General features: G+C 43.3%; 1 protein-coding gene across 3 annotated transcripts in view; it reads right to left on the bottom strand.

Annotated features, from left to right (window-relative positions):
• GLYAT (glycine-N-acyltransferase) overlaps positions 1-22433 on the bottom strand; it is a 53635-nt gene that overhangs the window by 9201 nt on the left and 22001 nt on the right. For all 3 annotated transcript variants that reach the window (XM_077454739.1, XM_077454737.1, XM_077454738.1), the window contains exons 4-5: positions 13744-13870; positions 10343-10478 (exon numbers count right to left, since the gene is read on the bottom strand). In XM_077454739.1, the coding sequence (XP_077310865.1) occupies positions 10343-10478; positions 13744-13870 (263 nt within the window). The remainder of the gene's footprint in view (positions 1-10342; positions 10479-13743; positions 13871-22433) is intronic.

The following is a 22433-nucleotide window of genomic DNA, read 5'->3' as shown; positions in this document are numbered from 1 at the left end:
TTCCAAGCTCCATCATGTGACCTAAAGGCTGGGTAAATATCACATTTTGTAGCTACTAAGTGCATTGTGGGTGTTTTACATCATTCACTATTGTTTTCAAGCAAAGTGATTGGTAATGAGTAGAATTATAGGGGTCTGATACTGTTGAGTTTTATATATATATATATATATATATATATATATATATATATATATATATATATATATATAAAAAACACACACACACACACACACACACACACAGTATCTCACAAAAGTTAGTACACCCCTCACATCTTTGTAAATATTTTATTATATATTTTCATGTGACAACACTGAAGATATTACACTTTGCTACAATGTAAAGTAGTTAGTGTACAGCTTGTATAACAGTGTTAATTTGCTGTCCCCTCAAAATAACTCAACACACAGCCATTAATGTCTAAACTGCTGGCAACAAAAATGAGTACACCCCTAAGTGAAAATGTTCAAATTGGGCCCAATCAGCCATTTTCCCTCCCCAGTGCCATTTGACTCGTTAGCATTACAAGGTTTTAGGTGTGCATGGGGACAGGTGTGTTAAATTTGTTGTTATCGCTCTCACTCTCTCATACTGATCACTGTAAGTTCAACATGGCACCTCATGGCAAAGAACTCTCTGACGATCTGAAAAAAAGAATTGTTACTGTACATAAAGATGGCCTAGCCTGTAAGAAGATTGTCAAGGTCCTGAAACAGCTGCAGCATGGTAGCCAAGACCATACATCGTTTTAACAGGATAGGTTCCACTCAGAACAGGCCTCGCCATGGTCGACCAAAAGTTGAGTGCACGTGTTCAGCGTCATATCCAGAGGTTTTCTTTGGGAACTAAATGTATGAGTGCTGCCAGCATTGCTGCAGAGGTTGAAGGGGTAGAGGGGTCAGCCTGTCAGTGCTCAGACAATATGCCACACACTGCATCAAATTGGTCTGCATGGCTGTTGTCCCAGAAGGAAGCCTCTTCTAAAGATGATGCTCAAGAAAGCCTGCAAACAGTTTGCTGAAGACAAGCAGACTAAGGACATGGATTACTAGAACCATGTCGTCATGAAGGAGTAGAAGAGGACTCCAATGGCAACCTGTGAAGCGCCGGTGAACTCCATGCCCAAGAGGGTTAAGGCAGTGCTGGAAAATAATGGTGGCCACATAAAATATTGACACTTTGGGCCCAATTTGGACATTTTCACTTTGAAGTGTACTCACTTTTGTTGCCAGCGGTTTAAACATTAATGGCTGTGTGTTGAGTTATTTTGAGGGGACAGAAAATTTACATGGTTATGCAAGTTGTGCACTCACTACTTTACATTGTAGCAAAGTGTCACTTCTTCAGTGTTGTCACATGAAAAGATATTTACAAAAAAGCTAGGGGTGTACTCACTTTTGTGAGATACTGTATATAAATAGACACTATCACTTTAAGAATTGGTAATACACTTTTTCACTTTCCCTAGGTGTGTTTTTTTGTTTTGTTTCAATTTCTGGGAAATCAAAACTGTTGGATATGTGACGACACAAACTACTGATAAGCACCCAGAATACTGCTCAAAATAGGCTTTCGTGCCAAAACCAGTCTGAACTGACTAGATACTGCTGAAATCTCTTTTTTTGCCAGTCACTTGATGTAACCACCCATTTAATTGTCCCCTTGCTACTAAAAAGATATGAATGCTGATTGGACTAAACTATACAATCACACCTATAAGAAGCCTAGACCATATGCATATTCATACGTATATATTGGTAAACTTGATGTTAGTAAGTCAGAAACACTTTCACTGTTACTTGCTTATGTTGCAGAGAACTGTGTTGTGTCTCACCTCTGCAGTGTATGAATAAAGCACCTACTTATATTTTACAAAGATCTGGATCTACTATCTCATCTGAATGTCTTGTTTTGAAGATCCCCTAACCTGATTTAACAGTAAACATGCAGAGATAGGGGAAACAACTTTATATAACTTCTGTGCAGCACCCCTATCTAGACTCTCCATAGCTAATGAACAAATGTGGCTGCCCCATGTATAATGTGAATAATGTAATTAATATGTATGCATAAAAAGTTTTTATACATTAAAGCAGGGTTCCACCCTAAAGTGGAACTTCCGCTGATCGGAACCCTCCCCCCTTCCGGTGTCACAATTGGCACCTTTCAGGGGGGAGGGGGGTGGAGATACCTGTCAAAGACAGGTATTTACACCCACTTCCAGGCATAGACTCCCGTGGGAGTCTATACCTCTTCCTGTCCTGCTGCACTGTCTGCTGGGACACACACCGGTCCCAGAGACAGCGCGGACAATTCCTATTGCGCTGCGCGACTCACGCATGCGCAGTAGGGAACCAGGAAGTGAAGCCGATTCGCTTCACTTCCTGATTCCCTCACCTAGAATGGTGGCCGCAGCAGCCAAGAGCCGAGCGATCGATCGGCCTCGCTGGACCCCGGGACAGGTGAGTGTCCATTTATTAAAAGTCAGCAGCTGTAGTATTTATGGCTGCTGGCTTTTAATATTTTTTTCCCCAGTACAGTCCCGTTTTAAAACACATTAATAAGAATATATATATTACCTGACTTTAAAAACACAGTGGAGTCCCCCTCTTTTGCATGTATCCTGGAACATACCTGAACTGAAATATAATACCTCTAAAAGTATTTTTCAATAGTACCTGCTGGTAAAATATAGTATTGAAGCACGAGAATGAAAATCAGTAGTTCTTACTGAATTGTGACAAATTAGGGCTGTTACTGATTAAAATTTTCATGTTCGATTAATCGATTTTTTAAAATCGATTAATCGACTAATTTCGATTAATTATAATGCACATACAGATCCAGCTACTTTCAGCTGATCTCCTTGCATTGCAACTCTGCATTAGTCAGTGGTAAATGTGGTATACACTATAGACAATCCCGACACTAGTTCGTTTCCACAATCCATGACTTAACTTCACAGTTCACACACATACGTTTTAAATTTGAACTGTAGCTTTAAGTCTTTTTTTTTCCACAGTAGCGTGACAATCCCTCCACTTCCGGTCTAACTAATCACTCTCACCTTATGGCATGGACCCCTGTGCAAACAGGTGGTCATGCAAGCAGGTATCAAAAGGGTTAACACAAACCAAAAACTTCTCTCACGTCTCCTTAGATCTCAGCAAGGACGCCAGGTCATGGGTAGAAAGAAAAGATCTACACAAACTACTCACATAAAATTCCGTAGGGCAGCAGCGGGTGACGGCATGCGTAGCTCCTCCCCTTACGCGTTACGATCAATCAGAAATTCAACGTCACTGGACTCCTCCCCCTTCCTTCGTTAGCAGATAGAGGCACTTGGAAAGGGGGGAAGAGTCCAGTGACATCAATGTCCGTGACATCACAGGATCTCTGATGGAAATCCCTGAAGACCCTGAAAACTGGCGGAGAGGTGCAGAATATGCAGAACTGATGGGCAGCATTTATATGGGCACTGAAAGGCAGCACTGATAGGCACTTTATTTTTAGCCTTTTAAAATTATTGCCCACGGGAATGTATTTTGCAGTGTATTTGTACACAGCCTAAATCTTGGAGAGCAGCCCTCAGCCATAGTAAATTTGCTCTAAGCAGGCTAGGCCTGCTTAGTTTGATCTGGGGGGCAGGGAATGGTTAGTGCAGCAGTGGGTGTGACCACCTGTGCTTTAGTTCTAAGGTGCCTCCCCTGCTTCCAGGAAGAATGATCTGGAAGAGGGGGCAGGGCCTAGGACTGGAGTGGCAGGTATTTCATGTGAGGAGCTCTGACCAATCCCCAACTGGAATTGGCAGGGGGCAGGCCTCCCATATAAGCTGGGGTAGCAGGCCACTGGGGAGGAGTTGTCCACCGTGAGACATGGAGAATGGAGTACTAGGCGGCAGCAGGTGCCCCATCCCCATCTGGGAAGGGTGGGGTGAGAGGCCTAGCAGAGGAGCCTTGGAGAGCTGGGAGGATAAGTGTTCTGGAACAGAGGGGCTGGAGAATCTGCCAGAACGTATGTCCAGCTAAAGCTCTCCATCATGGACTTGAGACAGGAGAAGGTCGGTGAGTGGACCACAGTGGAGTCAGTGGGTGAGGCATGCCAGGGGATCTGGGTGCGAGGCCAGAGGAGAGTGTCAAATCGCTGCAGGATTTGCAGGCCCAGACTAGCTGGGAGCAGTAGTCCACCAATCAGCACATGCTACTAAATTACTAGGCCTCCGGGGAGAGGTACCGCAGGCCTCTGGGGAGAGGTACTGAAGACCTCTGGCCTAGTAGTAGTGCAACAAATTCTAGCCAGCAACTGAGACTGTTCAGAGTGGTCTCTTTTGTCAAAAGAGGACAATGTGACAGGAAGAGTAATGATCTACAGTGGAAGTTTGTGCAGGAGGGTGGAAGTCCTGAGAGCAACAGTCTGCAGGAGATACGCAGAGGAGGAGAAATAGTCTGCATGGTGTTATGCAGGGGAAGCGCCTGTAGATATTATATATACTTCACGGCTCAACCTTTTGTTCTAATTCTTAAATATTATGGCAAAGCAATTGTTTCATGGGCATCCCATATTTCCCTTCCCCAACCAAGTTATATTCCCCAATAAACAAAACAATAACAACGCAAAGTGACTGTCTCAGAAGGGATAGATGGAGGTCTGGCAGCAAGGTGACATGGTGGATGTTAGTTACTAGTAGCAACCAAGTGCTACATGAGGATATCGTCGAGATAAACCACCACATATGACTGCAACAAATCTCGGAGAACATCGTTAATAAATTCCTGGAAAAATGCCGGGATGTTACAAAGGCCAAAAGGCATTATGACGTACTCATAATGGCCTGTTCTGGTATTAAATGCAGTTTTCCATTTGTCACCCTCCTTAATCCTCACAAGATTGTATGTCCCTCTCAAATCAAGGTTTATGAAAACCTTTGCTCCCTTGAGGCGTTCAAATAACTCCACAATCAACGAAATCGTACAGGCATTCTTAATCGTGAAATGATTGAGACCCTTATAATCAATACAAGGTCTCAGTTCACCACTCTTCTTCAAAAAGAAGAAACCGGCACCAGCAGGAGATGAGGCTTTGCGGATGAAACCTCGAGAAAATTTACCTGCAACATACTCCTACATGGCTTTATCCTCCAAAACCGACAAAGGGTAAATGCGGCCACAAGGGGGTATGGCACCAGGCTGAAGGTCAATTGCGCAATCATATGACCGGTGTGGAGACAAACTACTGGCTTGACCTTTGTCAAAGACATCGCTAGAATTGCGGTACTCCTCTGGCAGGGAAGAGAGTGCAGAGGTGCACAGGACCTTGGTACCTTCTTGGAAGCATGTCTTACTGTGTTGGGCATGAAGCCCAAGTGCATGGCTTCATTTTCACTGAAAGACTCGGTACGAGGAGTCATGGGAGGGGAGAGAGGCAAGGCTCGGAGACAAATGTCTAGGAGGCTTCGGCAAGCGCTCCTTAAAAGGAGTCTTTCTCTGAGTCTGGAGTAAATGAGGATGGCAAACCTGATCAACTTCTCCAGCTCATTGGGTATTTGATATTTGATATTGGTGCTTCTATATATATGCCAAATACACTTTTATTGCAAAAGCATTCTCTGCATGTGGTGAGCTTACTCTATATATTACTACATTTATAACTGGAGCCTTTAAACACAGTAGAACATACTGCATGTGTTTGCAATAGGGGTTATTTTTTCTAAATTGACCCTGCTACAAGAGTGCCAATTATGTGTATAGTTCAATATGAATGTAATATGTTGTGCTCTGTGCATGTGCCAAAATGCTCACCATGGTTAATACATAAAAAAAAAAAAAATATTGTTAATTTTTTACAGCATACACCAAGTCAACATACCAAGCACTGTCCATAAATCTAACATCCAATGGTAAAGAAACTTATTTTCAAAAAAGTGACTGTTATTTTTATCTGAGTCCAAAGAAATTTACAGTCACTTGTCTAAATCAAAAATCCATATTCTTGTGTTAAAGCTTTGTAAAATTAGTCTAATGTGTGGTGTAGAGCCACCACAACAAGAACCAGATGCATCTCACTATGATATTCAGTGATGTATTTTGGTGGATTGAATCACAGCTTGCTTCCCGATTACCCCACCACAGCCATTATGAAGCCATTATGTTTTTCACACTTCTGTTTGGATCCCTTTATTTATCAAACACGGAGCTATTATTAAACTTCACAAATCACACTAATGTTAGAGTTAACAAATCATTCTCTATTTTTTTTAAAGTATCTTTAATTTGGCATAAATTAACAATAAAAAAAGAACAATCACTGCAATCATGCACTTCATGAAATATTATGTGATTTTTTTTTGTAATGAGTGTAAACACCTGAAATTGCATTGCTATGAGCCTGTTGTGGTCCCTAATACACTAGAATTCAGGCCGGCAGAGGGCACTAGTGGCTTAGAGGCTCTACGGCAGGGATATGCAATTAGCGGACCTCCAGCTGTTGTAGAACTACAAATCCCATGAGGCATAGCAAGACTCTGACAGCCCCAAGCATGACACCCAGAGGCAGAGGCAGAGGCATAATGGGACTTGTAGTTTTGCAACAGCTGGAGGTCCGCTTATTGCAGATCTCTGCTCTACAGCATGCACAGGTGCTGACAAGGAACTAGCTAGTGAGCAGAGGGTGGAGCTAATCAGTTTTCTGCTACTCCTTTACTGCCCAATCGCTGGCTTACGAAGGTGATCAGGCAGTATTTCTTAACTGAAGTATAGAAAAGTGAGATTACCAACCTGACTCAGCAGTTTTGCAGCACTATGTAAATCCCAGAACTGGATGGAAAAAACACACAACCTTTCACAGGTTAATCGGCATACATGCATTTCTTGTAGCTATTTTAAAATGTGCCTGGAATCTTTAGAAAATGTTACTTCCAAGCTCCATCATGTGACCTAAAGGCTGGGTAAATATCACATTTTGTAGCTACTAAGTGCATTGTGGGTGTTTTACATCATTCACTATTGTTTTCAAGCAAAGTGATTGGTAATGAGTAGAATTATAGGGGTCTGATACTGTTGAGTTTTATATATATATATATATATATATATATATATATATATATATATATATAAAAACACACACACACACACACACACACACAGTATCTCACAAAAGTTAGTACACCCCTCACATCTTTGTAAATATTTTATTATATATTTTCATGTGACAACACTGAAGATATTACACTTTGCTACAATGTAAAGTAGTTAGTGTACAGCTTGTATAACAGTGTTAATTTGCTGTCCCCTCAAAATAACTCAACACACAGCCATTAATGTCTAAACTGCTGGCAACAAAAATGAGTACACCCCTAAGTGAAAATGTTCAAATTGGGCCCAATCAGCCATTTTCCCTCCCCAGTGCCATTTGACTCGTTAGCATTACAAGGTTTTAGGTGTGCATGGGGACAGGTGTGTTAAATTTGTTGTTATCGCTCTCACTCTCTCATACTGATCACTGTAAGTTCAACATGGCACCTCATGGCAAAGAACTCTCTGACGATCTGAAAAAAAGAATTGTTACTGTACATAAAGATGGCCTAGCCTATAAGAAGATTGTCAAGGTCCTGAAACAGCTGCAGCACGGTAGCCAAGACCATACATCGTTTTAACAGGATAGGTTCCACTCAGAACAGGCCTCGCCATGGTCGACCAAAAGTTGAGTGCACGGTTATGCAAGTTGTGCACTCACTACTTTACATTGTAGCAAAGTGTCACTTCTTCAGTGTTGTCACATGAAAAGATATTTACAAAAAAGCTAGGGGTGTACTCACTTTTGTGAGATACTGTATATAAATAGACACTATCACTTTAAGAATTGGTAATACACTTTTTCACTTTCCCTAGGTGTGTTTTTTTGTTTTGTTTCAATTTCTGGGAAATCAAAATTGTTGGATATGTGACGACACAAACTACTGATAAGCACCCAGAATACTGCTCAAAATAGGCTTTCGTGCCAAAACCAGTCTGAACTGACTAGATACTGCTGAAATCTCTTTTTTTGCCAGTCACTTGATGTAACCACCCATTTAATTGTCCCCTTGCTACTAAAAAGATATGAATGCTGATTGGACTAAACTATACAATCACACCTATAAGAAGCCTAGACCATATGCATATTCATACGTATATATTGGTAAACTTGATGTTAGTAAGTCAGAAACACTTTCACTGTTACTTGCTTATGTTGCAGAGAACTGTGTTGTGTCTCACCTCTGCAGTGTATGAATAAAGCACCTACTTATATTTTACAAAGATCTGGATCTACTATCTCATCTGAATGTCTTGTTTTGAAGATTCCCTAACCTGATTTAACAGTAAACATGCAGAGATAGGGGAAACAACTTTATATAACTTCTGTGCAGCACCCCTATCTAGACTCTCCATAGCTAATGAACAAATGTGGCTGCCCCATGTATAATGTGAATAATGTAATTAATATGTATGCATAAAAAGTTTTTATACATTAAAGCAGGGTTCCACCCTAAAGTGGAACTTCCGCTGATCAGAACCCTCCCCCCTTCCGGTGTCACAATTGGCACCTTTCAGGGGGGAGGGGGGTGGAGATACCTGTCAAAGACAGGTATTTACACCCACTTCCAGGCATAGACTCCCGTGGGAGTCTATACCTCTTCCTGTCCTGCTGCACTGTCTGCTGGGACACACACCGGTCCCAGAGACAGCGCGGACAATTCCTATTGCGCTGCGCGACTCACGCATGCGCAGTAGGGAACCAGGAAGTGAAGCCGATTCGCTTCACTTGCTGATTCCCTCACCTAGAATGGTGGCCGCAGCAGCCAAGAGCCGAGCGATCGATCGGCCTCGCTGGACCCCGGGACAGGTGAGTGTCCATTTATTAAAAGTCAGCAGCTGTAGTATTTATGGCTGCTGGCTTTTAATATTTTTTTCCCCAGTACAGTCCCGTTTTAAAACACATTAATAAGAATATATATATTACCTGACTTTAAAAACACAGTGGAGTCCCCCTCTTTTGCATGTATCCTGGAACATACCTGAACTGAAATATAATACCTCTAAAAGTATTTTTCAATAGTACCTGCTGGTAAAATATAGTATTGAAGCACGAGAATGAAAATCAGTAGTTCTTACTGAATTGTGACAAATTAGGGCTGTTACTGATTAAAATTTTCATGTTCGATTAATCGATTTTTTAAAATCGATTAATCGGCTAATTTCGATTAATTATAATGCACATACAGATCCAGCTACTTTCAGCTGATCTCCTTGAATTGCAACTCTGCATTAGTCAGTGGTAAATGTGGTATACACTATAGACAATCCCGACACTAGTTCGTTTCCACAATCCATGACTTAACTTCACAGTTCACACACATACGTTTTAAATTTGAACTGTAGCTTTAAGTCTTTTTTTTTCCACAGTAGCGTGACAATCCCTCCACTTCCGGTCTAACTAATCACTCTCACCTTATGGCATGGACCCCTGTGCAAACAGGTGGTCATGCAAGCAGGTATCAAAAGGGTTAACACAAACCAAAAACTTCTCTCACGTCTCCTTAGATCTCAGCAAGGACGCCAGGTCATGGGTAGAAAGAAAAGATCTACACAAACTACTCACATAAAATTCCGTAGGGCAGCAGCGGGTGACGGCATGCGTAGCTCCTCCCCTTACGCGTTACGATCAATCAGAAATTCAACGTCACTGGACTCCTCCCCCTTCCTTCGTTAGCAGATAGAGGCACTTGGAAAGGGGGGAAGAGTCCAGTGACATCAATGTCCGTGACATCACAGGATCTCTGATGGAAATCCCTGAAGACCCTGAAAACTGGCGGAGAGGTGAGTACCGATCAAAAGAATTTTGATCGATCAAAAAAATGAATCGATTAATTGAGGAATTAATCTTTAATTTCCAAAGCCCTAGACAAAATACAACATATTTTTTTACAAAGGTGTTGTTAGAGGTGAAGATACCCACCTATTATTACTACAGAGTGTAGCTGTTATACTCAGACTACCAACAAGCAATGTAGGCAGTGTCATAATATACTCTGCATGGATTTGTCCTTGTAAATTATTTTTCATTTCAATTTATAACATAAAATTAAATAAGTAAAATAAATATTTTATACACCTAACAGAATGGTATAGAACATCACTTTATGACCTTGAGAACATTTTAAAAAATGTTAAAGGATAAAAAAGTAAATTCTATAATCCACGTTTTCAGACAGACAAGTTCTGAAAACCTATTATAGGCACATCATAGACATCTGACGCGTCTCGTGAGCTACTGACTGACGAGCATTGTTTTACTTATCCATACCTTATACTGTTGATGTTCTCCAGCTCTTCATCTGTCATTCTGTCTCTCATGTATAGAAAGTTACTGGTTGTGTGTATCTGCCTTCCATGTTTGGAACTAACTTCTTGCAGTAAACCTCCCAGTGCTGGCTGGCAACCTGTGTATGTATAAATAATACGATAATGTTGGTTTAGTGGCTAATGCAGGTTCTCCTTTACTATGGTGCACATGACTGAGGCATAAAATGAACTAAACTATGGTTTAACTACCTCAATACTGGGCACTTTCACCCCCTTTCTGCCCAGGCCAATTTTCAGCTTTCAGAGCTGTCGCACTTTGAATGGTAATGGTTGGTGGTAATGCAATGCTGTGCCCAAACAATATTTGTATCATTTTTTTTCGACTGATAGAGCTTTCTTTTGGTGATATTTAATCACCACTGGGTTTTTTATTCTTTGGTAAACAAACAAAAATAGAGAAAAAATGTTTCTCCTTCATGGATGAGGCTGCACTAATGGGCACTGATGAGGCAATACCAATATGCAGCACTGATGGGCACTGATAGGCGGCACTTATATGCAGAACTGATGGGCAGCATTTATATGGGCACTGAAAGGCAGCACTGATAGGCACTTTATTTTTAGCCTTTTAAAATTATTGCCCACGGGAATGTATTTTGCAGTGTATTTGTACACAGCCTAAATCTTGCAGAGCAGCCCTCAGCCATAGTAAATTTGCTCTAAGCAGGCTAGGCCTGCTTAGTTTGATCTGGGGGGCAGGGAATGGTTAGTGCAGCAGTGGGTGTGACCACCTGTGCTTTAGTTCTAAGGTGCCTCCCCTGCTTCCAGGAAGAATGATCTGGAAGAGGGGGCAGGGCCTAGGACTGGAGTGGCAGGTATTTCATGTGAGGAGCTCTGACCAATCCCCAACTGGAATTGGCAGGGGGCAGGCCTCCCATATAAGCTGGGGTAGCAGGCCACTGGGGAGGAGTTGTCCACCGTGAGACATGGAGAATGGAGTACTAGGCGGCAGCAGGTGCCCCATCCCCATCTGGGAAGGGTGGGGTGAGAGGCCTAGCAGAGGAGCCTTGGAGAGCTGGGAGGATAAGTGTTCTGGAACAGAGGGGCTGGAGAATCTGCCAGAACGTATGTCCAGCTAAAGCTCTCCATCATGGACTTGAGACAGGAGAAGGTCGGTGAGTGGACCACAGTGGAGTCAGTGGGTGAGGCATGCCAGGGGATCTGGGTGCGAGGCCAGAGGAGAGTGTCAAATCGCTGCAGGATTTGCAGGCCCAGACTAGCTGGGAGCAGTAGTCCACCAATCAGCACATGCTACTAAATTACTAGGCCTCCGGGGAGAGGTACCGCAGGCCTCTGGGGAGAGGTACTGAAGACCTCTGGCCTAGTAGTAGTGCAACAAATTCTAGCCAGCAACTGAGACTGTTCAGAGTGGTCTCTTTTGTCAAAAGAGGACAATGTGACAGGAAGAGTAATGATCTACAGTGGAAGTTTGTGCAGGAGGGTGGAAGTCCTGAGAGCAACAGTCTGCAGGAGATACGCAGAGGAGGAGAAATAGTCTGCATGGTGTTATGCAGGGGAAGCGCCTGTAGATATTATATATACTTCACGGCTCAACCTTTTGTTCTAATTCTTAAATATTATGGCAAAGCAATTGTTTCATGGGCATCCCATATTTCCCTTCCCCAACCAAGTTATATTCCCCAATAAACAAAACAATAACAACGCAAAGTGACTGTCTCAGAAGGGATAGATGGAGGTCTGGCAGCAAGGTGACATGGTGGATGTTAGTTACTAGTAGCAACCAAGTGCTACATGAGGATATCGTCGAGATAAACCACCACATATGACTGCAACAAATCTCGGAGAACATCGTTAATAAATTCCTGGAAAAATGCCGGGATGTTACAAAGGCCAAAAGGCATTATGACGTACTCATAATGGCCTGTTCTGGTATTAAATGCAGTTTTCCATTTGTCACCCTCCTTAATCCTCACAAGATTGTATGTCCCTCTCAAATCAAGGTTTATGAAAACCTTTGCTCCCTTGAGGCGTTCAAATAACTCCACAATCAACGAAATCGTACAGGCATTCTTAATCGTGAAATGATTGAGACCCTTATAATCAATACAAGGTCTCAGTTCACCACTCTTCTTCAAAAAGAAGAAACCGGCACCAGCAGGAGATGAGGCTTTGCGGATGAAACCTCGAGAAAATTTACCTGCAACATACTCCTACATGGCTTTATCCTCCAAAACCGACAAAGGGTAAATGCGGCCACAAGGGGGTATGGCACCAGGCTGAAGGTCAATTGCGCAATCATATGACCGGTGTGGAGACAAACTACTGGCTTGACCTTTGTCAAAGACATCGCTAGAATTGCGGTACTCCTCTGGCAGGGAAGAGAGTGCAGAGGTGCACAGGACCTTGGTACCTTCTTGGAAGCATGTCTTACTGTGTTGGGCATGAAGCCCAAGTGCATGGCTTCATTTTCACTGAAAGACTCGGTACGAGGAGTCATGGGAGGGGAGAGAGGCAAGGCTCGGAGACAAATGTCTAGGAGGCTTCGGCAAGCGCTCCTTAAAAGGAGTCTTTCTCTGAGTCTGGAGTAAATGAGGATGGCAAACCTGATCAACTTCTCCAGCTCATTGGGTATATCTCAGGCTCCTATCTCACCCTTGATGTTATCTGATAGACCATGAGAAAAAGCAGCCACAAGGGGCTAATTGTTCCAAGAAACCTCTGCTGCCAGAGTACAGAATTCAACGACGTAATCGGCAACAGTTCTCGCACTCTGATGGACATGAGGAACTTGGCAGCAGAAGCAGAGCATGTGGGAATGTCAAATATGTTTAAAAGAAGCCACAAATTCAGGGTAACTCAAGACAACAGGTTTTTGCTTCTCCCATAGAGGGTTTACCCAGGCCAAGGCTCTCTCACAAAGCAAAGATATCACAAAACCTACTTTGCTTCTGTCCGTGGTCAAAGGCCTGGGGCTGCATCTCAAAGTATATCTTAACCTCGTTGAGAAACCCTCTGCATTGGACTGGATATCCCCCAAATCACTTGGGAAACAGAGTGGAATCAGATACCTCATAGAGATAATACTTGAGGTGGGTGCCTGCACAGAGACTGGAGATGCAGCAGGGATGGCCTGCAAAACAGGTTGTACTGGAGCAGCCACAGTTGGTGATTCCCGGTGAGCCATGCGACTCAGGAGCGTTTGTAATGCCATGGAAAACTGATCCATGCAATGAACTCTGAGAGGCTTCACTTTTTAATGAACCCCTTAGTCCACCATTTGAGCCAACTGTGCTAACAGCTAAAATATCAGTCTTGGTGAATTGTATTGACCTTTCAAGTTTACCAGTAGATTCACAAATTCATTCAGAACCTCTTCCTCACCTTGTATTTGAAGATCTTGTTTCCAGTTTACAACACGAGGATCTTCCAGCATTTGGCGAAGATGCTGAAGGTCTTTACTGAACAGAAAGTAGGTATTGGTATACTGATCTGAGGGGTCCTTCATGTCCTATACAGGGAATAACAGAATATTCATTGCAAATTAGATCAGATATAAAGCACAATCTGTAATAATTACTGTTCCTTTTAAAAGCCCTATTTAGATGGTATAGGTGGCCAAACATTTTTAAACTTTATATACCGAATATTACGTGCAACTCCAGTCAATTTTTTTTGGGGGGGTAAAGCAGGCTTTACCTAAGACTCCCACAGTGCCATCCTGTGATGGATGAAACTTTTTGATACAGGCTTTTACTGTTGTCTCTGGAGTATCTTCACTGGGAAGATTTCTCTCAGTTCCTGTCCCAGTAACCACACAGCAAGTAATGGGTGATCTCTTAAGTTCACAGAAAGTCATAAAAAACGAGGGTAACACAGGTTAAAAATCTACCCCTACCACAAAAAAAAAAAAAAAATATGTAGGATTGAATTACACTTTTGTATTGATAAAAAAAAGTGACTTCTGAAAAAAAACAAAAAAACTGACCCTTTTAAATTATACACTGTAGGTTGGTGTCATCTTATTGTTTTATATTGATATCTGAATTACAGTTGTTAGAAAATCCAGCTGCTTCATAATACTCTGCTGCTCAGAGTATGTTTTATCATAGTCCTTAAATCGGTTCTGCACCTAAAAAAAAATATTAAAAGCCAGCAGCTACTAATATTGCAGCTGCTGACTTTTAATAAATGGACACTTACCTGTCCCAGGGTCCAGCGATGTCGGCGGCAGATGAAAAGCAATCGCTCGTCTCTCTGCTGCCCCCGCTGCCATCCTCTGTTAGGGAATCGGGAAGTGAAGCGTTGCGGCTTCACTGCCCGGTTCCCTACTGCGCATACGTGAGTCGCGCTGCGCGTCTCTTCTGGTCCCCGCTGTGTCCTGGGAACTGTGTGTTTCCCAGAACACAACGGGGGGGGGGGGGGCATCTGCGGGGGTCTGCGTCGGTCTGTCCCGGAAGTGGGTGCAGATACCTGGATTATCCAGGTAACTTCACCCCCCTCCCCCCTGAAAGGTGCCGATTGTGGCACCGGAGGGGGGGGTCAGATTAGCGGAACTTCCACTTTAGGGTGGAGAACCGTTTTTAGCTCTATGAATCTACCCAGATCCCTACAACAGCTTTTTTTAACGATTTCTTTTTTTTATTATTTATTTATAACCAACATATTGTAAAATATATACAGTTACATAGTAGGCGAGGTTGAAAAAAGACACATGTCTAACCTATGTGTGTGATTATATGTCAGTATTACATTTTATATCCCTGTATGTTACGGTTGTTCAGGTGGTTATCTAATAGTTTCTTGTAACTATCAACGCCCCCCACTGAGACCACCGCCTGTGGAAGGGAATTCCACATCCTTGCTGCTCTTTGTGAAAAAGTTTTATCCCTATTGTGGGGTCACCAGTATGGTATTTGTATATTGAAATCATATCCCATCTCACGCGTCTCTTCTCCAGAGAGAATATGTTCAGTGCTCGCAACCTTTCCTTATAACTAATATCCTCCAGACCCTTTATTAGCTTTGTTGCCCTTCTTTGTACTCACTCCATTTCCAGTACATCCTTCCTGAGGACTGGTGCCCAGAACTGGACAGCATAATCCAGGTGTGGCCAGACCAGAGTCTTGTAGAGTGTGAGAATTATCGTTTTATCTCTGGAGGTGATCCCCTTTTTAATGCATGCCAATATTCTGTTTGTTTTGTTAGCAACAGCTTGGCATTGCATGCCACTACTGAGCCTATCATCTACTAGGACCCCCAGGTCCTTTTCCATCCTGGATTCCCCCAGAGGTTCTCCCCCCCCAGCATATAGATTGCATTTTTGCCACCCGAATGCATTATTTTAAATTGTTCTACATTGAACCTCATTTGCCATGTAGTTGCCCACCCCATTAATTTGTTCAGATCTTTTTTGAAAGGTTTATACATCCTGCGGAGAAGTTATTGCCCTGCTTAGCTTAGTATCGTTCGCAAATACAGAGATTGAACTTTTTACTCCATCCTCCAGATCATTTATGAACAAATTAAATAGGATTGGTCCCAGCACAGAACCCTGGGGGACCCCACTATCCAACCCTGACCATTCCAAGTACTCCCCATTTATCACCACCCTCTGAACTCATCCTTGTAGCCAGTTTTCAATCCATGTACTCACCCTATGGTCCATTCCAACGGACCTTATTTTGTAGAGTAAACGTTTATGGGGAACTGTGTCAAATGCTTTTGCAAAATCCAGATACACCATGTCTTCAGGCCTTCCTTTATCTAGCTGGCAACTCACCTCCTCATAGAAGGTTAGTAGATTGGTTTGGCAAGAACGATTCTTCATGAATCCATGCCGATTACTGCTAACGATACCGTTCTCATTACTAAAATCTTGTATATAGTCCCCTATCATCCCCTCCAAGAGGTTACATACTATTGATGTTAGGCTAACTGGTCTAATTCCCAGGGATGTATTTTGGGCCCTTTTTAAATATTGGTGCTACATTGGCTTTTCTCCAATCAGCTGGTACCATTCCCATTCCAGTCAGTAGACTGTCAGTAAAAATTAGGAACAATGGTCTGGCAATTACTTGACCGAGTTCCCTAAGTACCCTCGGGTGCAAGCCATCTGGACCCGGTGATTTATTAGTATTAAGTTTCCCAAGTCTAATTTTAATTCTGTCCTCTGTTAACCATGGAGGTGCTTCCTGTGATGTGTCTTGAGGCTAAACCCTGCAGTTTTGGTTGATGAAGCCCCCCGATTCCCTTGAAAATTTTCCTTGATGATGGAAAAAAAGTCTTATTTTCTTCAGTATTAGACCCCTTGCATATTGGCCTGACCTGCTGCAGTCTCTGCATTTGAATGTACCCAGAAGAACCAGGCACAGCGTCCAAACCCCAGCGTATTGAACCCTATCCATTCGGGACATTGTATAGCCTCCTCACAACCCACTTTAACTCCTTGATAGCTGCACTAGTGTACTGCAACCACATGCATTGCAAATTGCAGAGCCCAGTCAAGGAAAGACAGCCACCAGTGAGACTAAATCAGAGCGGAGAATGGACAAAACTTTTCTGGTTAATAAGATTAAGAGCAGACATGTCCTAGGCAGGACTTTTAAAAATTGAATATATATATATATATATATATATATATATATATATATTTTTTTTTTTTTTTTTTTTTTTTTCCACTTAAAATATGCTGTTTTTTTAATTTGACAAAAACCAAAAGTAATCAAAATGCAACATCATGGTTTTACACTGGTTCTTTTCATACATCAGGGGACACAGAGCCATAGTAGTTACTATGTGGGTTATAGGCCACCTGCAGGTGATGAACACTGGCACTCCCTGAGACAAGAAGTGCACTCCCTATATAACCCCTCCCACTACTGGGAGTACCTCAGTTTTTTCGCCAGTGTCTAAGGTGTCGGTCACGAGTAAAGATGTGTTGTGCTGAGCTCCACTGGAGCAATCCTTGCTGGGGCTAGCCATGCTGACCGGATACATTCAAAGTGTCCTATTTTGGGCCAAATTGAATGGTACCTGGGCATTGTATCCGAAGAAACAAGGTTTTTCCTGTGAATACTTCTCTTTTTAGAGAGCTGGACCCTGGGATCCAGTACTTTTTGGTAGTGAGGCCATAAAGTTTTTACTCGCAGGGTGCTGTTGCAGGTCCAGGATTGTGGGTTTCCTCTAGGATCCCCTGCTCCTGAAGGTTTAACAAAACCCACCGTGAAGGGTGAAGATTGGGTCTGTTGGTTACCACAGAAAACCCTGCAACGGGAAAGGTAAGTGGAGTTTTCTAAGAAATCCTTTGAATTTTCTCATGAATGTCTCCTTTTAAAAAATAATAATGTTGTCATGCCTATGTGCCACCACCGGGGGCTGTATTAAGCACTCACCGCCTCATGCTGGAAACAGTGCTGTGTCAGGAGCCGAACACTTCCGCCTCCTCCTCTGGCCGAGCAGCAGAGCCTCCCGTAAGCCTAAGGGGGGCTCTGTCTCCCCGCCTGTTGCCCCCCTATGCTGGAATTTCCCCCCTTGTGGGGTAAAGCGCCCAGATTAATTTAAAAAAGGCACAGTGGGGGGGGGGCAGGGCTAACAGCGTTGGTGTTCTCCGATGCCAAGTGCACGTGGAGGCAAGTTTTTGAAGCACACTGTGTGCTGCTGCAGGCTGTGGAGGGACACAAGAGCAAAGATGTGACATTATCAGGTTTAGTGACACAGGCATTTCCGTTTGGCACATTGTGACTGTTTCAGGCTGGGCATTAATAGCAGCAATTTTTGCTGGACTATAGCCCTAGCAGTGTAAACATTCCTTCTGGTAGTGCCACTGCTTTGTGCATCAGGCTATGAGCGGAAGGGAGACTAGGAACACCTCAAAGGGTTCTAAAGGATCGATTGTTTTACGACAACCTAAATCAATGTCCAAGAAAATGTCATCCTCCACTGAGAGTGATGCAGCCGGTCAGAGTGAGCCGCCAGTGGGGACTGGTGTTGTAGCAGCGCTGGACACTTCAGCCCCTATATATATATCACTCAGGAGGTATGTTTCTTCTACCAATTTAAGTTTGGAACAGAAGATTGATGCTATGGTTATTTTCCATAGCGGATCCAAGCGTAGCAGATCCCCATCCAGTGCTTAGGACCCTCATACTGAGGTGCAAGGCAGGGGATCAGGAAGTTCGACCAAAAGATCAGGAAGATGCTGATATCTCCACTTCCGAGGATCCTAATATGGAGGGAGCAGTCTCACAGAAAGACTGTTGGTACACTTCCTTACTAAGTTGGTTTGCTCAACTTTTTTGCTGCCTGTAGAGCAGTCTATTGATGAGCCCACCTCTGATTTGGGATTACTAAAGCCTCAACCATCTGGGGATGCCTTTCCTATCCATTCATGGCTAAAAAGCCAGGCAAAAGGCTTCTACAATTTTCAAAGATCTGGCAGGAACAATGTCAAGACAGATGGGTGGCTTCCTCAATTTCTCTAGGTTACAAACTAGAGTTCCGAGAATTCCCGTCTCCTTGTTTTTTAAGATCAATCATTCTCAGAGATCCACAGAAAAGGAAGTCTCTCTTTCTAGCTCTGGATAATCTCTTGTCTCCAAAGCTGATATCAGAGGTTCCCACAGAAGAGCAGGGTTCAGGGTTTTATTCAAACCGCTTCACGGTTCCAAAATGGAACGGGAAGGTAAGAGCCATTCTAGATCTCAAGGATCTGAACTGGCACTTGAATATCCAGTCCTTTCGCATGGAGTCAATTCAATCGGTTGTCTCCATTCTGCAAGAAGGGGAATTTTTGGCATCAATCGATATCAAAGATGCCTATCTCCACGTGCCGATATTTCCCGCTCATCAGAAATTTCTACGCTTGGAGGTAAAAAATCGTAATTTTAAGTTTGTGGCTCTGCCATTCGATCTAGCCACCACACCGCGTGTGTTCACAAAGATCCTCATGCCTCTTTTACCCAGGTTAAGGGCTCAGGGTATAACTATCCTAGCCTATCTAGAGGATCTTCTTTTAGTAGTTTAATCTCAGCAGTATGCTACCTGGAATTCCTAGGCTGGATTCTCAACCAAGAAAAATCCTCCTTAAAACAGGCAAGGAGATTACAGTACTTGGGGTTGATCATAGATACCGTTCAAAAGAAGGTATTGTTACCCCAGGCAAGAGTAAGCTCCATAAAGGAACGGATTTGACTTGTCAAAACAAAGAGAAATCCTTCCATTCGGCTGTGCATGAAATTGTTAGGAAAGATGGTGGTCTCTTTCTGCTACAAAACACCATTCTGTCGGCCTGGAACAAGAAAGTCCAGACTTTGGATTTTCCAATGCGTTTATCCCCTGAGGTGCATCAGAGCCTCAATTGGTGGTTGATATCCAGCAACCTCCAACAGGGGAAATCCTTTCTACCAGTATCTTGGAAAGTGGTAACAATGGATGCCAGCCTTCTAGGCTGGGGAGCAGTCCTGGAAGAAGCATCTGTCCAGGGGAAGTGGTCTAAGTCAGAAAGGACCTTGCCCATCAATATTCTAGAAATTCGGGCACTACGTCTGGCCCTAGAAGCCTGGACGATCAGACTACGGAAATGTCCTGTCAGGATTCAATCTGACAATGCCAGGGCTGTGACCTACTTCAATCACTAGGGGGGCACGAGAAGTTGTGCAGTCCAAAAAGAGGTGAATCATGTTCTAGCTTGGACAGAAAGCAACATTCCTTGCCTATCGACGATTTTCATTCCAGGTATATAAAATTGGCAGGCTGACTACTTGACTCTCCAACAATTGTTTCCGGGAGAATGGTCCCTTCACCCCGACATCTTTCTGTTGATATGTCAAAGATGGCGTGTTCTGGATGTGGATCTGTTCGCGTCCAGATTCAACAAGGTCGACAACTTTGTGTCATGGAAGAGAGATCCCCTAGCGTGCGGAACAGACCCCTTGGTCCTTCCATGGGATCAGTTTGCACTGATCTATGCATTTCCTCCAGGTTCTACTGCTTCCACACCTTCTCCGTAGGGTCAAGCAGGAATGGAAATAGGTGATTCTGGTGGCCCCACCATGGCCCAGAAGATCTTGGTTTACCAAGATCATAAAGATGGCAGTAGGGGACCCTTGGACCCTGCCGCTGTGGCCAGACCTTCTTGCACAAGGTTCGATATTCCATCCTACCCTGCAAACGCTTAATTTATCGGTTTGGCTATTGAAACCCACATTCTAAAGGACCATGGCTTATCCCCTTCAGTAGTGTCTACTTTGGTTAATGCTAGGAAGCCAGAGTCATATACTATAAAGTTTGGAAGGCATATGTCTCCTGGTGTGGATCCATGGGTTTGCACCCTAGGAAGTATGTCATATGTAGGATCCTTGAATGCCTGTAAATGGGATTGGAAATGAAGCTGGCCTTGATTACTATCAAGGGTCAGGTCTCGGCCTTATCAGTATTCTTTCAATGGCCTCTTGCTTCTCACTCTCTGGTATGTAGTTTTATTCAGGGGGTAACGCCGGTTAATCCTTCCATCAGGGGATTTGAATTTAGTCTTGTCAGCTTTACAGAAACAGCCTTTTGAGCCTATATGGGAAATTCCCTTGGTTCTTTTGACGAGAAAAATAATCTTTTTGGTTGCCATATCCTCTACCAGATGGCGGCTCTGTCTTGTAAAGAGCCATATTTGATTATGCATAAGGATAAGGTGGTATTGCGACCTCATCTTGAATTTCTACCAAAGTTAGTGACAGGTTTTCATTTAAACCAGGATATTGTTCTGCCTTCTTTTTTCCCAGAGCCTCGATCCAGGGAAGAGAGGTCACTACATTCTCTTAGTTTCATAGTTAGTAAGGTTGAATAAAGACACCAGTCCATCCAGTTCAACCTGAGTGTCTACAATTGTCCCTATCCCTGTACATTGCGCACTCACATTGGTCCCTACCCTCAAGGAGCCCACAATCCAAGGTCCCCAATCATATACTAGGGCCAATTTTGAACAGAAGCCAATTAACCTACCTGCATGGGCGGCACAGTGGTGTAGTGGTTAGCACTCTCGCCTAGCAGTAAAAAAGGTCACTTTTTCAAATCCCAACCATGACACTACCTGCCTGGAGTTTGCATGCTCTTACTGTGCCTGCGTGGGTTTCCTCTGGGTACTCCGGTTTCCTCCCACACTCCAAAGACATGCAGGTAGGTTAATTGGCTTCTGTCTAATATTGGCCCTAGCATACAACTGGGGATCTTGGATTGTGGCTCCTTGAGGGTAGGGACCAATGTGAGTGTGCAATGTAAAGGGATAGGGACAATTGTAGACACTCACTCAGGTTGAACTGGATGGACTGATGTCTTTATTCAACCTTACTAACTATGTAACTATGTCTTTGGATTGTGGGAGGAAACCGGAGTACCCGGAGGAAACCCACACAGGCACAGGGAGAACATGCAAACTCCAGGCAGGTAGCGTCGTGGTTGGGATTCGAACCAGCAACCCTTCTTACTGCTAGGCGAGAGTGCTAACCACAACACCACTGCATCACCACTCTGAGTGGTCAAGTTCTATTTAAAGGAGACCACTCAGATTCACAAAACTGATGTTTTGTTTGTACTGCCATAAGGTCCTAAGAAAGGACAGGCAGCATCAAAATCTACTATTTACAAATGGATTTGTCAAATGATTGTTCAAGCTTATGGTCTAAAGAAGAAAATTCCTCCTTTTCATGTTAAAGTGCACTCCACCAGGGCTGTTAGTGCCTCTTGGGCGGTGCATCCATGGCTCAGATCTGCAAGGCCGCAACTTGGTCTTCAGTCCATACATTTACCAGATTCTATCAAATCGATGTAAAAGGTCATGAGGATATTGCCTTTGGGCATAGTGTACTGCAGGCTGCAGTATAAGTCCTCTAGCCTCTTAATGCCCTACCTTTTTTGTTGTGTCTCCCTCCCTTCAGTTGCCATTGCTGTGGGACATCCCACATAGTAACTACTTTGGCTCTGTGTCCCCTGCTGTATGAAAAGAAAACATGATTTTTAAAAACAACTTACCTGTAATATCCTTTTCTTTGAAGTACATCAGGGGACACAGAGGTCCCTCTCTT

Source organism: Lithobates pipiens, unplaced genomic scaffold (genome assembly GCF_037356315.1).
Source record: "Lithobates pipiens isolate NorthernLeopardFrog02 unplaced genomic scaffold, aLitPip1_a1.2 Scaffold_25, whole genome shotgun sequence".
Classification (NCBI taxonomy): Eukaryota; Metazoa; Chordata; class Amphibia; order Anura; family Ranidae; genus Lithobates; species Lithobates pipiens.
This window is presented reverse-complemented; position numbering and strand designations above follow the sequence as displayed.